The following is a 17,154-nucleotide window of genomic DNA, read 5'->3' as shown; positions in this document are numbered from 1 at the left end:
TCATTTTCATTAACTGCTAAAATGGAAGCCCAATCATTACAGCCTAAAGATGGGGTGAGTAAGAGGACCGAGCATCTCAGGACACTGGTTATGCAAAGCACAGGGCACCTATCCAGGCCTTTTCCACACAGGTAAGGACAGGTCTGAAAGGCACCAACCCCGACAGCCAGCACTGCGGCCAGCCTCAGGGGCACCTCTGGGCCAAGCAACCCATACTCAAGATATGTCCCTCCTTCTGCCAGGAAAGAGCAAGAGTACACAAATCAAGGATGCGGTTTTTGTTGTTGTTGTTGTTGTTGATTTTCCTTTTAGGGTCCTACCTGCAGCGTATGGAGGTTCCCAGGCTAGGGGTCGAATCGGAGCTGCAGCTGCCGGCCTACACCACAACCATAGTCACTGCAACACCAGATCTGAGCCTCATCTGCAACCCACAGCTCACAGCAATGATGGATCCTTAACCCACTGAGCAAAGGCCAGGGATTGAACCCCACATCCTCATGGATACTAGTTGGGTTCTTACAGCTGAGCCATGACAGAGACTCCCAAGGATGGTTTTGATAAGGACAGCAGCCCCAAGGTGCACAGTGCAGAGGCCTGCACCAAGGCCTGTGGCAAACCCACCACTGGAATGTCCCTTTTGGTGCCACCACTGTCCCTCCACCTCCACTGGGTGGAAGGCCCTGCTTGGGAAGACATGGACCCAGCAGATGCTGAAGGACATGGCAGGGGTTGGGAGGGTGGGGAGCAGGGCAGGCTCACCGTCGTCAGGCTCGAAGGGGACCCAGCTGTGCTTGGCGTTCTGGTGGACATAGTAGGAGTTGCGCTTGGCACACTGCTGGGCCCGGAAGTCTTCGTAGGGCCCCGGACACTCCTCGCTGTTGCAGACCTGATACTGGAATGTGGGCCCTGAGCACAGGCGGCCTCCGTAGGCTGGGCTGGGGGTGGACACAGAGAGACCGTGCTGGCTGGGGAGGGCCAGGCTTCCCACCTGGCCACCCCAGGGAGCCCGGCCTTTCACAGTAGCTTAAAAAGGGGCTCCACTAGCTAGAGAGGGACCCCCACTGTGAGGGCTGCTGTGCTCAGAGCCTTTTGGTCCCTTCAGGCATAAGCTACCTATTCCTCGGGGAGGGGGGAGGGTGTTTGTGTACGTGGTGTGTGTGTGTGTGTGTGTGTGTGTGTGTGTACACGGTGTGTGATGGGGGCAGGGAGGGAATGGGTAAAAGAAAAGGGGGAGGAGATGGGGGAGGGAGGGGGGCAGCCGGGAGGGTGTGACTAACCCGCTCCAACTGGGCTGGAAGAGAAATCAGCCTTATTCATCTTTGTATATTCTTTCAACCATTGCCCAGGGCCTGACATAGAGTAGCCCTCAACACATGAGTCAGCTCTTCCCATCAGCATCCACTTCCATTTAATAGCACAACAAACGGAGGGGTGGTAAGAGAGACTTGGATTTGGAATCAGGAGATCTGGCTAAATCTAAGCCCAAGTCCTGACTAAGCCACCTTGGGTAGGTCACTCAGTCTTGATGTGCCTTCACTTCCCCCTTTAAAGGAAGGACCATAACACCCCTCATTCCACCTACCTCCTGGTGTGTCTGCAGAGAATAAATAAGAAAAGGTATTTTAAAGCAATCTGTACTCTCTTCCCCATTAAATTAGGAGGATTCAGTGAAGATTATGGCTGCAGGAGTTCCCGTCCTGGCGCAGCAGAAATGAATCCGACAAGGAATCATGAGATTGCAGGTTTGATCCCTGGCTTTGCTCAATGGGTTAAGGATCCGGCGTTGCTGTGAGCTGTGGTATAGGTCACAGATGCGGCTTGGATTTGGCATTGCTGTGGCTGTGGTGTAGGCCAGCAGTTACAGCTCGGATTAGACCCCTAGCTTGGGAACCTCCATATGCCACAGGTATGGCCCTAAAAAGACAAAAGACAAAAAAAAAAAAAAGATTATGGCTGCAAAGGAGCCAAGTGCACGAGGTGATTGGATCTCTGCTCAGAGACACTGGGAGGATGACATGGGTTTATGCACAGAAATGCTCACTCCCTACCTGGCACAGAGAAGGTGCTCCATACACTGGAGTGATTATAGCAGCAGCTGTCCTTTATTAGCGCTTACACTGCTGTGCGCCTGGGGCTGAGAGTACATAGATTATTTCCTCTAAGCCTCATAAGATAAAAACAGTTATTATTACAGAGGAGGTCAATAAACAGGAGCTTTGATCAAGGTGTTGAGCATGACCGGAAGGTGGTTTTTTTCAGAGCGGACACCACTGGGTCTTCCTCTAACTCAGCTTTCAGACCCCCAACAGGTCAAAGTGACAAGGCAGTTCATTTCAGCTCATATTTGCAAAAGGTCAGTACATCCATCTGACACAGGAGCAGGCGGCTCTAGAAGGCAAACAGCCGACCAAGAAGGACCACTCCTCAGGATGCTGGGTGGACCACAACCACCACCGGGCCTCTGCGATCCTAGGACCCTGCCATTCCGCAGCCCCCATCACATCCCTCAGCGCTGCGAGGGGCGGGGCCAGGCCCTGCCCCAGGGGTTCAGAAGCCCTGGTTCCTGGAGCCCTGTGCCCCACACGGCCAGCCCCGGCCAGCTCCCATCTCTCAGGAAGCTGTTCTAAGCACGTTGCTTCAGCCCAGGAGATGGAGGCATGCAGAGCTGGTGTTCAGAGGTTCCAAAACCATGGGAGGGGATGCCCATTGAGGGGATAAAAAGGAGAAATAGACTGATCCCCTAGAATGCGGAAATATGGGTGAGGGGTGCTGAGAGGGGGAATTTGACATGAGAAAGAGGTAATTTAAGAAAAACTGAAGGGAGTTTTGCTTCATGAGGTAGGAAACAGACTAGGGAAGTTTATCCTCCCAAGACATGGCCAGTGAACATTTAGATCAGCGTTTTCTGAAAGTTTAGTTGGAGGGTGAGGGTCACAGGAGGGCTTGGTAAACTGGCCAAGACATGGGCCAAGCCAGACCCTCTGTGGAATCTTCTGCATACAGAAGAGAGTTTGAGAGTGCCTACTTTGGACCCAACGGGAGATGTCAGGCCCAGTGGGAAGTGATTTGCCTCCCCCCCAAAAAAAATCTGGGGTCCTCATCCATTGGGATACACAGCCACCTGCAGGAGACCTTCTTCCTTGTACCCTGTACCCCAGTGCCTTTCCCTCCAAGCCCCTTAGGCCCCTGCCCTGCCCACCTCAGACAAGTGCACTCACGGGGGATTGTCACAGCTCCGGCTACGGGATCGAACTCCACCTCCACATGACCGTGAACATGACCCGAAATGGGTCCAGGAGCTCCAGCCTCCATCTTGGCCATACATCTGCTCTGGCGACTTCCAGATGCAATGACCTTTGAAGCACCACTGGGAAAGAGCAGAGGGTGTGAGATTACCCTGGGGCCACTGCTGCCTAGCCTTCCACAGAGAGTGCCCAACAGAGCACACAGCACAGCCGGTGGGTACTGTGGGTGAGCCCAGAGAAGGGGCATTAAGAGCATAAGCCTTGGGAGTTCCCATTGTGGCACAGCGGGTTAAGAACCCAACTAGTGTCCATAAGGATGCAGGTTCGATCCTTGGCCTCTCTCAGTGGGTTAAGGATCTGGAAATGCCACAAACGGCAGCACAGGCCTCAGCAGCAGCTCCGATATGAACCCTAGCCTGGGAACTTCCATATGCCGCAGGTGTGGATGTTTAAAAAAAAAAAAAAAAAAGGCATAAACTTCAGGGTTACACAGAATCTCACCTCTACCCTGAGCTGAGTGACCTTCAGCAAAGGGCTCCCCTTTCTGAGCCTATTCCTCAACCGTACCATGTCGCTAACAGCATCTACCCACAGGGCTGCCATGAGCATTCAATGAGATAACGTCTGGCACACGCAGCCCTTCAGAAATGGCAGACAGTATTACTCATGATGCTAATCACTGTGCAGTTATCTGGTTTTCCACCCCAAGAGAACCAAAGGGCTGATAAGGGAGAGAAGACACAATCTTCCCACATTATCCAGAGTTGATCTTGGCTCAGTACCTCAAAATCACTATCTAGGGGGCCCCACACAGGTATGTACAAGGGAGGGAAGCCAGCTACATGGGAGGTCTGTCCATGCAGTGGAGGGAGTATATGCCTCGAGTCCCAGAGGCCTGGGTTTGAATCCCAGCTCTGCCATTACTAGCTGTTTGTGGCTTTGGCATAGTTTTACCCGGTGGAGCCTCAGTGTACTTGCCTGTTAAATGGGACTGTTCTAAGAACTGAAAGCAACAACACTGGGCACAGAGTCAGGCACAAGGGTGGGCTCAACCAAAGTTAACTCCCTTCCTTTTCCCATAGGGCCACAGATAAGAAGTATAGCGGAGACTCTCAGTGGTTCCCAGCCTTAGAGTTACTTGGGGAACTTTTAAAATTCCCAGTGCCTTGGCTTCACCCCAGACCAACTGAGTCAGACTCTCTAGGGGTAGGGACTTTTTAAAAAGTGGTATTTTTTTTTTTTTTTTAAAGCAGTATGAAGTTGACCACTGAACGACTCAGGGGTTAGGGGCGCAATCAAAAATCTTCATGTAACTTATAGTCAGCCCCCTGTATCTGAGGTTCCACATGTGCAGATTCAACCAAGTACAAGTTGGTAGTATGGTGGTATTTACTACTGAAAAAAAAAAAAAAAAAAAAGAATCGGCATATAAAAGTAGGCCCACTCAGCTTAAACCTGTGTTGTTCAAGGGTCAACTGAACTTTGTAGGCCATATCTCATTTCAAGTGTACAACTCATTGATTGTTCATAAATGTACAGCATTTGGCAACCACCACGATCCAGTTTCGGAACAATTCCATCACACGGAAGAGCTATCTTGTGCTCATTTGCTGTCACTTCCTGTTCCGGGCGGGGGAGGGACTTTGAAAGCTCCCCAGGTGGTTCTAATATGCAGACAAAACCCAGAGCCACTGATGGACTCTTATGTTTCATTGTGACAGGAGAGGGCCTGAGGCTCTGAAAACACTTGGAGCAGGTATACCCCCAGCTCCAGGATAACAGCCTGCCAGGTTTGGAGCCCACAGGGCCTGTATGAGGCCATAGGAAGCCCCATCCATCTGTGAAGGGCCAGATGTGAGTGGGAGGAATCTGGTGAAGTCAGAGCGGGAAGAGCAGAGACAGGCTGGTGGGGTAGGTCTGTGCCTGAGCTCCCAGCTGCTGCTCTTCTTTGCTTTTTTTTTTTTTTTTTTTGGATCTTTTTAGGGGTGCACCTGTGGCATATGGAAATTCCCAGACTAGGGGTCAAATTGGAGCTATAGCCCCTGGCCTACGCCACAGCCATAGCAACACAGGATGGGAGCTGTGGTGTGACCTACACCACAGCTCATGACAATGGCAGGATCCTTAACCCACTGAGTGAGGCCAGGGATTGAACCTGCGTCTTCATGGACACTGGTCAGATTCGTTTCCACTGAGCCTTGATGGGAACTCCTCTCCTTTGCTTTGACGTGACTCATAATTTCACAACAACCCAAGAAGCGGGAGGGACACTTGGTCAGGGGTCAGCTGGGGTTGATGAATGTCCCAAGGTCACTACACAGAGATGGGGGCAGGGCCAGCAATAGAGCAGAGGTGGGTTTAAGACCCCAGCTCAGGGGTCTCAGATCCTGCCACATGTCCCCCACCCGCCTACACAAGAGGGTGCAAACACACACCTGGAAGTACACGAGAGGGCGTGTTTAGGGCGAAGGGGCGAGAACACGTGTGTGGGAGAGATAGCAGGGTAGACAGTGTAGAAGGAGGAGGCGGGACACCCAGAGTCTTCCCTCCTTCCCTTGTCTGCTAATCACCCTCTGTCTGACCTCCACGAGTTCCTTAACCGGCCTGGGCCTCAATCTCCCCATCTGTAAGATGGGAGCAAACATTATCAATGATGGGCTATGAGACGAGGCCGAACTCTGCTCGCTGTAGAAGCTGAGGTGCAGGGTGGGAGAGAAGGTGTGGGTGTGAGTGTGAGTTGGCGTGAGGACTCCACGCGTAGCTGCCTGCACGGGAGGCTTCCTCCTGTCCTCTGGCACCGCCCCCCACCCCATGCATTCAAATCCACACTTGGCAGGGAGGTGAGGGCTCCCCAGGGTTTGTACCCCAAGAGGGCACTCCTGCTGCAGCTTGGGGCCCGCAGGTACCTTGCCTGGTGCACACTCAGTCCCGTCCAGCGGGGGCCCCTTCTTGGTCTTGCAGAAGTACGGGTTGTCAGGGTGGCTGCACCAGAGCTGCTTGCATGCCTCAAAGGTCCTGAGCTATGTAACAAGGGGAATGGGGTCACTGGGCTGGACTGGCTCTCTAGCTCTGACAAGTCATCCAGGAGACAAAGGGTGGTGCCAGAGAGAGGGAAGGGTGTAGGGGTGCTGGGGCCAGAACACTGCAAGGGAGGCAGGAGGGGCCCGTCCACCCAAAGCCCCACATGCCCATAAGCTCAAGCCCACCCAAGTGCCAGTGACCTCCAGCATCCCCTGACTCCCAACAGAGCACCACGAGGAAGGGACCAGCCACAGCCCGCATTCCTCTGTCTCCCTCCCCAGGCCTCCCTCCCTGCCTTGGCAAAGGCCACTCTGTCACTGGGCAGAGCCTAGGGTTTGGGTCCACTGATGCCCCCTGAGTCCTGTGCATATGGGAGGCTTTGAGGGCGGTGCCCAGTCTAGCCAAACCCTGCAGCCCCCAGACAAGGTCAGGATTCCCACCTCCCTCTGATGTCACCCAGCCATGCCAGAGGGTAGTTAACCTTGCTTCAGATTGTCCAGGAAAGTTCCATCCCCCTTTCTCTCCTAACAGCCCCTGCCCACCAGGCGAGTGTCCTACAAATGCAGCATTTGGGCACTGAAGGCCCAAACTCCAGCTGTTTCTCCATCCCCAAGGCAGCAACCAGACGTTCTGCTGTGGCTAGGCAGAGGGCAAGGTGGCCACACAGGGCTTTCTGGTCCTGCAGAGCTGAGTAGGGGGCTGCATTCCTGGATGGGGGTTTGAGATACTCAAGGCACCCAGGCCTGACCCCTCAGAGAGCCCCCCCTGCCCTGGGATGTCCCCTTCTCTGAGCCTTGGCCTGGGCACTGATTAGCCCCTGTTCAGTTCTCTCCTGGGTGGCTCTAGCCGATCACTGGGCTCCAGGCTCTCTCTTGCCCTGTCCTGCAGAGACTGGGCTCTGCTCCCTTGTATCTGTCTCTTCGGGAGGCGGGGTGAGGCATGCAGTCGGGCCCCCTGGAGAGAGGGCATTTAGGGCCCTGGAGAACTTCACCAGGGTGAGAAGTCTATTCCAAACATCCTGCTAAACACCCCAACAGCAGAGTGTGGCAGTTCTTTCTCCCCCAGGCTAGCACCTGATCTGACACAAGGACTGGCTGGCAGACAAGTTCCCCTGGTGACCAGCCCACCCAGGATCCCATCAGCAGCCCACCCTCTCTATTCTCCATTGCCATCTTTCCCAGGGCCCAAGCCTTCTGCGGCCACCACACACAGTGCCCCTGCAGGTGGGACTGGGTCGGGGAGGGGATGCTACCCCCTCCATGGTGGCTGACACAGAGCCTGCAGGCCCACGGTCAGGCTGCCTGGGTGAAGGTGCTCTATGAAGGACCAGTTTGGGTCCCAGGAGGACCTGGCCCGGTGTCCTGGCTGGCAGAGGCAGTGGGAACTCACCGCCGAGCAGGTGTGGTACCCAGTGCCAAAGTCGAAGCGGCACTGCTCATCCATGGAGTAGTCAATGCCGGGCAGCTCCGGGGGCTGGGGCCAGGCGGGTGCGAAGGGGTCGTCAAGGAGGCAGTCGTAGGAGCTGGTGGCAGAGGCGGGGAGGTGAGCCAGGCAGGGGCAGGAACCTCCCGCTCTCTCTTCCTTCCCAGGGCAGGGGTGGAGGGGTTACCAAGCAAGGTAGGCCTGTAGGAATCTGCCCCCACTGCCCTGTGCCAGGAGCTGCATTTCCCAGGGAGGATGGGCTGTCCCGAGCGCCACCCGGCTTTCACTCCACGTCTGAGAGCTCTAGAGCCATAGTGCCCAGGACTGGGGTTAGGCACTCAGCTTGTGGCTTTCTCACAGGCCCCAATGCTCATGTTAGATGGACACACCATGGTCTGGATTCAGGGTCAGCTCAACTGAGGGGAAGCAGACACGTCCGCTCACCATGCAGGACGTACGCTGGGCCTGGCCAGCTGCCGCGGGAGGTTAGTGACAGTATCTCTGCAGGCACCAGCCCCACCCAAACCCACGCTGTGCCCCTTCTCAGCCAGGAGCTACCAAGTCTAACACTCGTCCTGGGCCTCCACGTCCCTGGAGTCCCGGGAGCTGACCCACAGACCCGAAATCAAATCAAGCGTGTGTCAGGGGCGGAATGGTGTCGGGAAGGGAGAGGACTTGGGCGGAAAGGAGTGGCAGCCCGCACACGCTCCCCTGTCCGGCCCAGAGGGTGGAGGTGACCTACGGGAGGTAGCGGCTGAGCTCCAGCTTGCTGCAGCGGGACCAGTGGAAGCGGTGGAAGGCGGCCTGCACCAGGGGTGCCATGACGCTGCCCAGGCTGGTCTCGTCTGCACAGCCATTCCCCTGACCGTCGTGCTCCATGCCGAGCCTGGTGGGTGGGAGAAGAAGGACAGAGGGGAGCCCTGAGTCACACCTGGGAAGCCCTCCCACCTCCCCTCCCCAGGGATGATGGGCAGGTGGGCCAGAGACCCTGCCCTGACCAGGCTGCAGACTTCCAAACATCATGCTAAAACACCCCAACCAGCAGGGTGTGGCAGCTCTTTCTCTCCCAGCCTAGCATGCAGGGGAGAGGGCCACCCCTCTGGATGGAAGCTGAGGCCCCGCCCTGTCCCCCAGTGGGGCTGGGCTCATGCTGCCCTCCTGTCGCTCACAGCTTCTGAGGTCAGCTGCCGCCCCACTCCTGGCCCAGGGCACCCTTCCTGGCCACCCTGCCCATGGGCTGACATCCCACAGCAGGGGCTGCCTGTACCCCCTTAACAACTCTCACGCCATGCGCTGGCTTCCCTCCAGACCCAAGGAGGAGCGTCATTCTGTTCATTCTGACCTCGCTTACTGCGCCCCCCCCTTGGGCACCAGCCTCTTTAGCCTCTCCTAGACCCCACGGTACCGAGCACAGAGCTTTGCGTGTGGTACACACCTGCCGTGATGAGCGTTTAAATGTAAAAGTTGCTCTTTATAGTTAGTATTTAACAGCAAAGCCCAAATTCTTAAACACTTCCAGGTGGCTGCATCTGGCCTTGACCACTAGACAGACACATGGGCCTCTAGGCTTGACCTTGTCACTGCACAGGGAGGGCCTCTGTCAGGGAAGAGTGGACACCCCCTGCCCCCCCACAACACACATATAGGGAGAGACACTCCTGGCTCCAGAATATGTGAAACCATTGGCTTCCAGGGTGGGAAGGGATCTCAGCAGTTTCCCTGTGTCAGCCACCTCTGTGTTGAAGGCGGGGGATCCCCAAGAGGAGGCACTGCCCGCCAGTGAGGGGCAGGGTTGGGATGAAATCCATGGGGGGGCAGATGCAGAGAGGGGCAGACTGAGGGAGGGAGGCCCACTCCTCTCCCTTCCAGCTACAGAAAACAGCCCTCACTCTGCGTGAAGGCTGAGGATGGGGCGAGCTGGGAGGCATGTCCTTGCTCTGCCCTTATGGATGAGCAAAGCCAGGAAGTGGGACTGTGATATAGGCAGGTCACCATCGGAATCAGAAACTTTGGGTGGAGGCTTGTGTTCTCGCAGCACGTAGCATCTCACATGATTCTCTGTCCCGCTCTCTGCTGCAGCCCCATTTCTAGAGTAGGGCCTGGCACAGGGAAGATGCTCAAGAAAATACTGGTTGCATGAATGAATGAATATGCTCGAAGCCAAACCCAGGCCTGAGGATCATGCAAGCCAGCTGCCAGCCTGGCCCGAGGCCTGGGTCCAAGCGTGCCTGTTTATGATGGACAGAGGCCAGCGCTCCAGGGCACTGAGCACCAGTGAGGGCCCCGAGGTATTTCTGCTACAGAGGGATAGAGACCCCCCAGGGAGCAGGGCATTCCCTAGGAGGGGATGCTGCCACTAACCTGCCAAAGGCAGGGCCACATCTAGTCCCCCATGGCCCTGAGATTTGGGGGCTGGGCTCAAGGCAGGCCCAGAATTGCTTTCTGGGCCCTGGGGCCCCTTCCCCCTCAGGGCAGCTCCTCTGGCATCTCCTGGGAACTTGGGCAAAGCCTCCCACACCCACAGACCTCCTTGGAGCTCAAGGCAAAGCCCGCCTTCTCAGTGTCACTTACACGTGGCCGGTCTCGTGGGCCACCACGAAGGCCGAGGAGAAGCCGTCCTCGTGGTTGAGGGCACAGCTTCTCAAGGGGTGGCACATGCCAGTGACAGGTGCATACCCTGCCGGGGGGAGGGAAGAGAAGCCAGACAGAGGTCATGCACAGGTGAGGTAGGACTTGACCTGTCTGGACCCGGTCACTGCTGGGGGGTAGCATCCTTGTGATATAACCCCCACGGTATAGCACCCGGGCCATGCTGCCCCCACATCCTAAGGCTGAACCCCTTCCCGCTTGGCCTGTAGCTTCCCTGCACCTGTCAGTCCCTCCTCTAAACTGGGCAGTGGGCCCTCCGCCTGTACCCTCTGCCCCCAGCCAGTCAGCCAGCCAGTGGGTCAGTCAACAAACAAGCTCCAAACACAACTATGTGGGTAGCAGGTGGCATTGTGTGAGATACAGTGGGGACAACAGAGGCATCAGGAATAAGCCTACATGCCCATCCTGTCACACATCCACATGCTGGGGCAGGTGGCTTAGCAGGGAGACTAGGGGTTAAGGAGGTCAGCTGGGTGTGGGCCCACAGGGCCAGGGTTCAAGGAGCACAGAAGGGGGTGTGGGGGTGACGGGAAGGAAGGGGTTGAGGGGGACCAGGAATGACTTATACGGGCCTAGAGCTGGGCCTGGAGGACAGGTGAGCCACCCCAGGGGGCAGGGAGAAAACAGTAAGGTGCCAACGGCTGTGTTGGCCTCAGGCAGTGCAGGGTGCAGCACGTGGCAGCCACAGCAAAGTCAGTATTGACTATGCAGCTTCTAAGGGGGCTGCCTCCCAGCCTCCCCAGGGCCCAGTGATCGGCTGGGAGGGCAGCTGGGCTGGGGAAGACCTCCAAGGAAGTGGCGAGCGTAGAGAGTGCTCCCTGCCCCAGACTTGGGGCCGACCAGATAGCTAGTCCCTGTCCTCAGAACTGTGGAAATGCCCTCTAACTGGAGATGGTTTGGGAGGTTGTCCTGGAGGTCTGAGATGTGCTCCAGACAGCCATCAAGTACACACGTGTATGTGTGATGTGTGTGTTTGTGTGTACATGTGTTTTGTGTGCAGTGCCTCTGTGAGCATGTGTGTGTACATATATGTCTGTGCATGAGTATGCATATGTCTAGACATGTGTGTGTCTGTACCTGTGTGTGTGCAAATCTGCCCACACTTGGGATTCAGACAAGCAGCTCTTTTGGAACAGGTATAGCTGGCTGACTCACATCCAGCACCAAACCAGAAAATACTAGATGGAGTTCCCGTCGTGGCTCAGCAGTTAACAAACCCGATAAGTATCCATGAGGATACGGGTTTGATCCCTGGTCTCGCTCAGTGCGTTAAGGATCTGGTGTTGCCATGAGCTGTGGTGTAGGTTGCAGATGCGGCTCGGATCTTGCGTTGCTGCGGCTGTGGCTGTGGCTGTGGCCAGCAGCCGCAGCTCTGATTTGACCCCTAGCCTGGGAACTTCCATATGCCATGGGTGAGTTTGCAAAAAGACAAAAAAATGAAAAAGAAAAAAGAAAAGAAAGAAAAAGAGAAATACTAGAAAGCCCTCGACTTGGAGCCTGGAGACCCAGCCTGAGTTTCAGTTCTATCTCCTCTCCTCTGTGGGGTCTGGGCAAGCCTCTCCACTCTGGGCAATGGTTTCCCTAAACAGAAAACTGGGGTGGATCAAACTTCCGGTGTTTGCAGAGCACTTTTAGCATATTCCATCACAGACGCTGCATGCATCGCCCGGCCCTTTTAGCAGCCCGGGGATGGAGGAAGGCAAGTGCTATTTCCCTCCTTCCACAGCTGGGAGAATCCTGGGGATGAGCAAGCTTGGCTCACTGGGCTGGAGAGGTGAGGATCCTCTTGGCCTTTTCCAAGTTCATGCCAGCCCCGCCCTAGGTGGCCCATGGCCTGCGATGAGGACAGAAGGGTACCTACCATGTGGGCAGATGCATCCTAAAGATCACTGAGGTTTTTGAGCGGCCAGGCTCTGGGATGGGAGGCACAGGGCCCAGGGCCTGAGTCACAGGCTCAACTAAGGCAGCAGGGACCAGACTGGGGACCCCTTCACTTCCCCTGGTCCCTGAGAAATCATTCCAAAGCTTGTCCACCTGTCTGGCAACCGGTTCTGTCTCCAAAGCCCCATAGATCTCTTTGCTGACAGAAAACTGGCCCCTCAAATCCTCCTGCAGTAGCCACAGAGATAGCCTTGGCCTCTGCCCTGCAGCTACACACAGCTGGCCCCAGCAAATATAGCACCTTGCCTACCTGAGGGCCCAAAGTCCTGCCGGGTGAGGAAGATGACGTGGTCGTGGTGCTCCGCATGGCCAGGGTCCTGGCGCTGCTGAGAGTGCGCCCAGCGACACACCTGCTCCAGGCTGCGAGAGGGGTTCCCGCGCTCGATCAGGTTCAGGGACTGTGGGGCCAGAGGATGGAGTGGCTGGTCAGAGCACCCGGTGCTCCGCTCCTACTGACAGGGGACACCGAGGCCCTCGGGACGGCTGTGTCACCACTGTCGTGACCCCAGCTGCTGGTGGAACACAGCCTCATCCTGCTTTAGGGGAATGTTCCTGTGCCAAGCTCTGTGCTGGGACACCTGTCTGCTGAGAACGCAGCACACATCTCTAATCCCTCAACTAACCCATGAGGCAGGTACCGTTCTGAGCATCTCCTCTCTCTGTTTATTGTCACACTTCATCTTCATGGTAGCCCCCGAGGAAAGTCCTGTTTTTACTGCCTTTTACAGGAGAATGAGTAACAAAGCCCAGGACCCCAGGGCCAACCTAGAAGGACTTGTCTCAGTTGCTGCTGCCTTCAAAGCCCTACTTTCCTCATCAATTCAGGGAGAGGGACTTCCAACTATACGGATTGAAGATTGTCTGTTTATCTGACTGGGGGGGGATTCACGATCCCCACTTACCAACTCCAGATGCCTCTGACACTGAAGCCTCAATTCTTGTTTTTTTTTTTTTTGTCTTTTTAGGGCCGCATCTAGCATATGCAAGTTCCCAGGCTAGGGGTCCAATCAGAGCTGCAGTTGCAGGCCTACACCACGGACGTAGCAACGCCAGATCCAAGAGTCAGCAGTTGCCTACACCACAGCTCATGGCAACACCAGATCCATAACCCACAGAGCGAGGCCAGGGATCAAACTTGCATCCTCAGAGATACTAGTTGGGATTGTAACCCACTGAGCCACAAGAGGAAGTCCCAAAGTCTCAATTCTAATGGTCTCCTGATTCTGGTTCTGTAGATAAAATGTTTCCTAGACGCTGTCCCCTCCCCAACACTCTAACTGGTCTGAGGTGCTGGCCCCACACCCCTTCTCGCCCCAAACTCTGCCTGCTGACAAGGGGATTTACCTGTCGGTAGCCAACCATGATTAAGCGGACGAGAGCGATGTTGATGTGGACACCCAGGGACTCATCGTGGTAAATCTCATTCACCTGCAAGAAGAGAGACGTGTGCCGTGTCGGGAGAAGTGCCTGCCAGGCACCTGACCCGCAATCCTCCTTCATCCTTCCCGTGGCCTCATCTGGCAGGCATTCCTATCCTACCCACTTGACAGATGAAGAAACTGAGGCCGATGGAGGCAGGATGACCTGCCCAAGGACACTGAGCTGACATGCTGCAGAGCTGGGATGCAAGTCTTGGCTCGCAGAATTCCAACTCTGAGCTCTCACCACAAAGCCAAAGCGAGAGGGGGCCTGGTCTCAAACCCAGCAACTTGGACAGTGTCCTGTCTTTCCACATCTCTGAAGTGTCCTTCCAGAAATGTCACCCAGCTTGGGCCACTCGCCCTCACAGCCCTGTGTGCCTTTCCACTTGCCCCTGGAATCATTTGTCTGCCCTGTAGTGCTCCGGCACGCCCCCGGAGCAAGTCCGGGGGTGGGGTGGAGGGGGAAGTGCTCTAAGGCCTTGGACCAGCAGCATCAGCACCACTTAGAGCTCATGAAAAAATGCAGAGTCTTGGGCCCATCCCCTGAGTCAGGAGCCAAGTTTAAACAAGATCCCTGGTGATTCTCGGGCACGGTCAAGTTCGAGGAGAGGAGCACCGCATTGGATAGTTCCTTCTCCCACAGGCCCAGGGACCTGTGGACCAGCCCTGGCACAGTTCATCAAAGAATGCAGCCCCACCCACCCCCCTGTATAGGAAGTCCCGGAACAGTGTCCATGACAGATGGACACTGCCTTCTGCCTGTCCACCCCCAAGGACACCCCACTGGATTTCGACTTTTTTTTGTTTGTTTTAAATGTTTTTATTCCTGAATATAAAACAGTTTTACTATAACAGCTTTGAAAAGTCTTTTCTAAAAGTAAAAGAGAAAAATCAAGTCACCTATGATATATCTGCCATATATATAATAAACACATTTAATATGGCTTCCTACTGAGTGTGTGTATATGATTTTGCAAAATTGAAATCACACTGAATATACTGTTTGCAGTTTTCTTCATTCATAAAACGTCATTCTGTGGATTTAAGAGCATCACCTCTAATGTGTACTTGTGATGGGCTATCACTTAGGTAACTACCCACCTTGTTGGCTAAAACCCCAGGGAGAAGTGACTTGTCTGAAGGAGAAATGACATGCTCAGCGAGAGAGTGTCAGGACTCAGCAATGCAGCTGTCAGGAGCCAGAGTCCTATGTTCAAATCCCAGCGCTGCCCCTTAGGAGGACATCGGGTAACTCCTTCGAACCCCTTTTTCTATAGAAGGGAGATCCTAATGGCTGCGGTAGGGCCAACACGTGGAAGTTTCATGCCAACTCAACATCTGGGAACCATAAGAGAGGACCACGGGCACCATCAGTAATGGAGGCAGAAGGGGAACCCAGCCTCTGACTCCTGCCCACAGGGCTTCCCGGGAGCTGGGATGGAGACCTATGCGTGACCCTGTTCGCCCCACATCACCTCTCCACGCCCTTCCGCTCATAAGCCAAGGAACTAGCCTACAACCTGCAAAAGGACGGCTGTCAACCAGATGTGGAGGAACCGTGTAGCCAGCCCTATATAGGAGAGTCCCATGGGGAGGGGAAGGCCAGGAGGTGCTGATGGCCAGGACAGAGCCAGGTTGTGGGTGCAGAGCTACGACAATAGAAGCCACGTGAAGCATGGAGCCCCAGCCCATTCTCCCAGAACTGGCAGCTGTCCCCGACTCATGAGCGCGCAGGCTTTAGAGCAGCCACATCAGGCTTTCCCTGAGGGCCTGCCTGGCACCCATGTGTGGACCCAGTTGAGACCAGAGATCAGTGATTGCTGTGGGACAGCAAGGCCTCCATTCCCGACCGCGTGTAACAATGGAAAGTCCAATGAGTGGGGGCACCTCCCTTTTCCCTCCTCCATGGGAGCAAAGATGTGGGAACAACGTGCTCAAGTGCATAAAAAGACGATTTCCTTTTCCACCGGCCCTCCCCTGACTCGTCCTAGAAGAGCACACACAATTCGAACCAAAAGACTCTGTGCTGACCCACTGAAATGATGCTCAATCTGCAGTTGACTCAAACAACCCAACGTCTCAGCCCCTCCAACACGGGTACCTTCTGCACAAGGGTGCATCCAGTGTTTCAGAGCTCACTGCTGTGCCTTCTAAATGCAGACCAAGGAGGGGGGCCACAAGAGACGCATGCTCCACACAGCCTCGTCTGTGCACATGTAAACCCACCAGGGACCGCAGGGCAGGGGAAGGGGGCGGTCCCCGGGATACACAGGTGGGGCAAGGGCAGAGCCTCTGGGCATCTGGAGGACCCAGGGCCATCGCCTTCCTGCCCTCATCTCTCTCCGCAGTGGACCAGGCAGATTGCTGCCAGAATCCTGCCACATTGCTCATTTCTGTCCCACACTCAGCCGGCCAAACCCACTCATCAAGGCCTGTGGTGACACCTGCCCTGACATTACATCTCCAGTCTGGGACACTGGGAGGTCCTCACGGTGGGGTTGGGGAGGGGGCTGCTGCACTCTGAACAAGGGTCCTCTACAGGGAGGGGGTGGAGGGAGGCCTTCTGACACCAACTCCCAGGTAACCGGCCTGAATGCAAATACTGAGCAAGCAGAAAGGGGCAGGCCGTCTGGGGGACCACTCGGTGCTCTGAAAGAACCCAGAGACCAAAGGCTTCTGGTGACTAGTGTGCCAGGCTCTGCAGCACAGACCCTGCATGCCCCAGCAGAGGGGCTGGGGGCAAAGAGGATGGTGCGTGAGGGAAGGAGGGCTCAGGCAGGTCTCGCTGGAGGAGGCGGAATGACCCTTGACTGAGAAGCTTGCTGACACTTCAGAGGAAATGGGCAGAGGCGTGATGCGGAGGAAAGGAAGGCAGACGTCGTGTGGAGCCACCGAGAGAGCTCCAGGGTCACAGGCCATCAAGGGAACTGAGGCCACGCCCTCATGTAATAACGAGTTTCTCGCCAGCCTATGCCAGCACCCCTCCAGCACCAGGGTGCTCTCGGCTGCAAGAAAGTTCTCTGTGCCCTGAGCCCCATTCAGCCTTTCTGTCCACTGCCCCCTCACCCCCACTGGCCTCAAGTCTCCCTCTTGAAGCCTCATGGAGCACATCGGCTCCGTTTCTGGGGACAGAGGGTGACCACCATCTCCCAGGGACTTCTCTCCAGGCTCAGGTCAGTCAAAGACAAGGTGTTACAGGCAGCAGGAGAGAAGACAGAGCGCTCACCAAGGAAGGGCCGCTGGGCTGGGAGGAAGTCTTCAGTCATAATAAGGAGACACCGAAGTAACGGCAGCAAAGCACCAAGACAAAGAAACTCTCATCAACGGCGAATCCTGGGCTTGGCAAACCATCTTTTAAGAACCAGGATGAGGGAGATCCTGCTGTGGCCCAGCAGGTTAAGAACCCACCATAGGGTCCAGGAGGACTTGGGTTTAGTCCCTAGTCCTGCTGACCA

General features: G+C 55.6%; 1 protein-coding gene across 2 annotated transcripts in view; it reads right to left on the bottom strand.

The window, feature by feature from the left end:
* Positions 1–17,154, bottom strand: part of ADAMTS14 (ADAM metallopeptidase with thrombospondin type 1 motif 14) — a 113,708-nt gene that overhangs the window by 42,538 nt on the left and 54,016 nt on the right. For both annotated transcript variants that reach the window (XR_007132218.1, XM_047760819.1), the window contains exons 5-12: positions 13,623–13,706; positions 12,529–12,676; positions 10,260–10,365; positions 8,431–8,574; positions 7,656–7,788; positions 6,152–6,265; positions 3,219–3,367; positions 760–935 (exon numbers count right to left, since the gene is read on the bottom strand). Coding sequence is in view for 1 of the 2 variants with exons in the window: in XM_047760819.1 (XP_047616775.1) it covers positions 760–935; positions 3,219–3,367; positions 6,152–6,265; positions 7,656–7,788; positions 8,431–8,574; positions 10,260–10,365; positions 12,529–12,676; positions 13,623–13,706 (1,054 nt within the window). In the remaining variant the exon portion in view is untranslated. The remainder of the gene's footprint in view (positions 1–759; positions 936–3,218; positions 3,368–6,151; positions 6,266–7,655; positions 7,789–8,430; positions 8,575–10,259; positions 10,366–12,528; positions 12,677–13,622; positions 13,707–17,154) is intronic.

The sequence above is a fragment of the Phacochoerus africanus genome, chromosome 15 (genome assembly GCF_016906955.1).
Source record: "Phacochoerus africanus isolate WHEZ1 chromosome 15, ROS_Pafr_v1, whole genome shotgun sequence".
In the NCBI taxonomy this organism is placed as follows: domain Eukaryota; kingdom Metazoa; phylum Chordata; class Mammalia; order Artiodactyla; family Suidae; genus Phacochoerus; species Phacochoerus africanus.
This window is presented reverse-complemented; position numbering and strand designations above follow the sequence as displayed.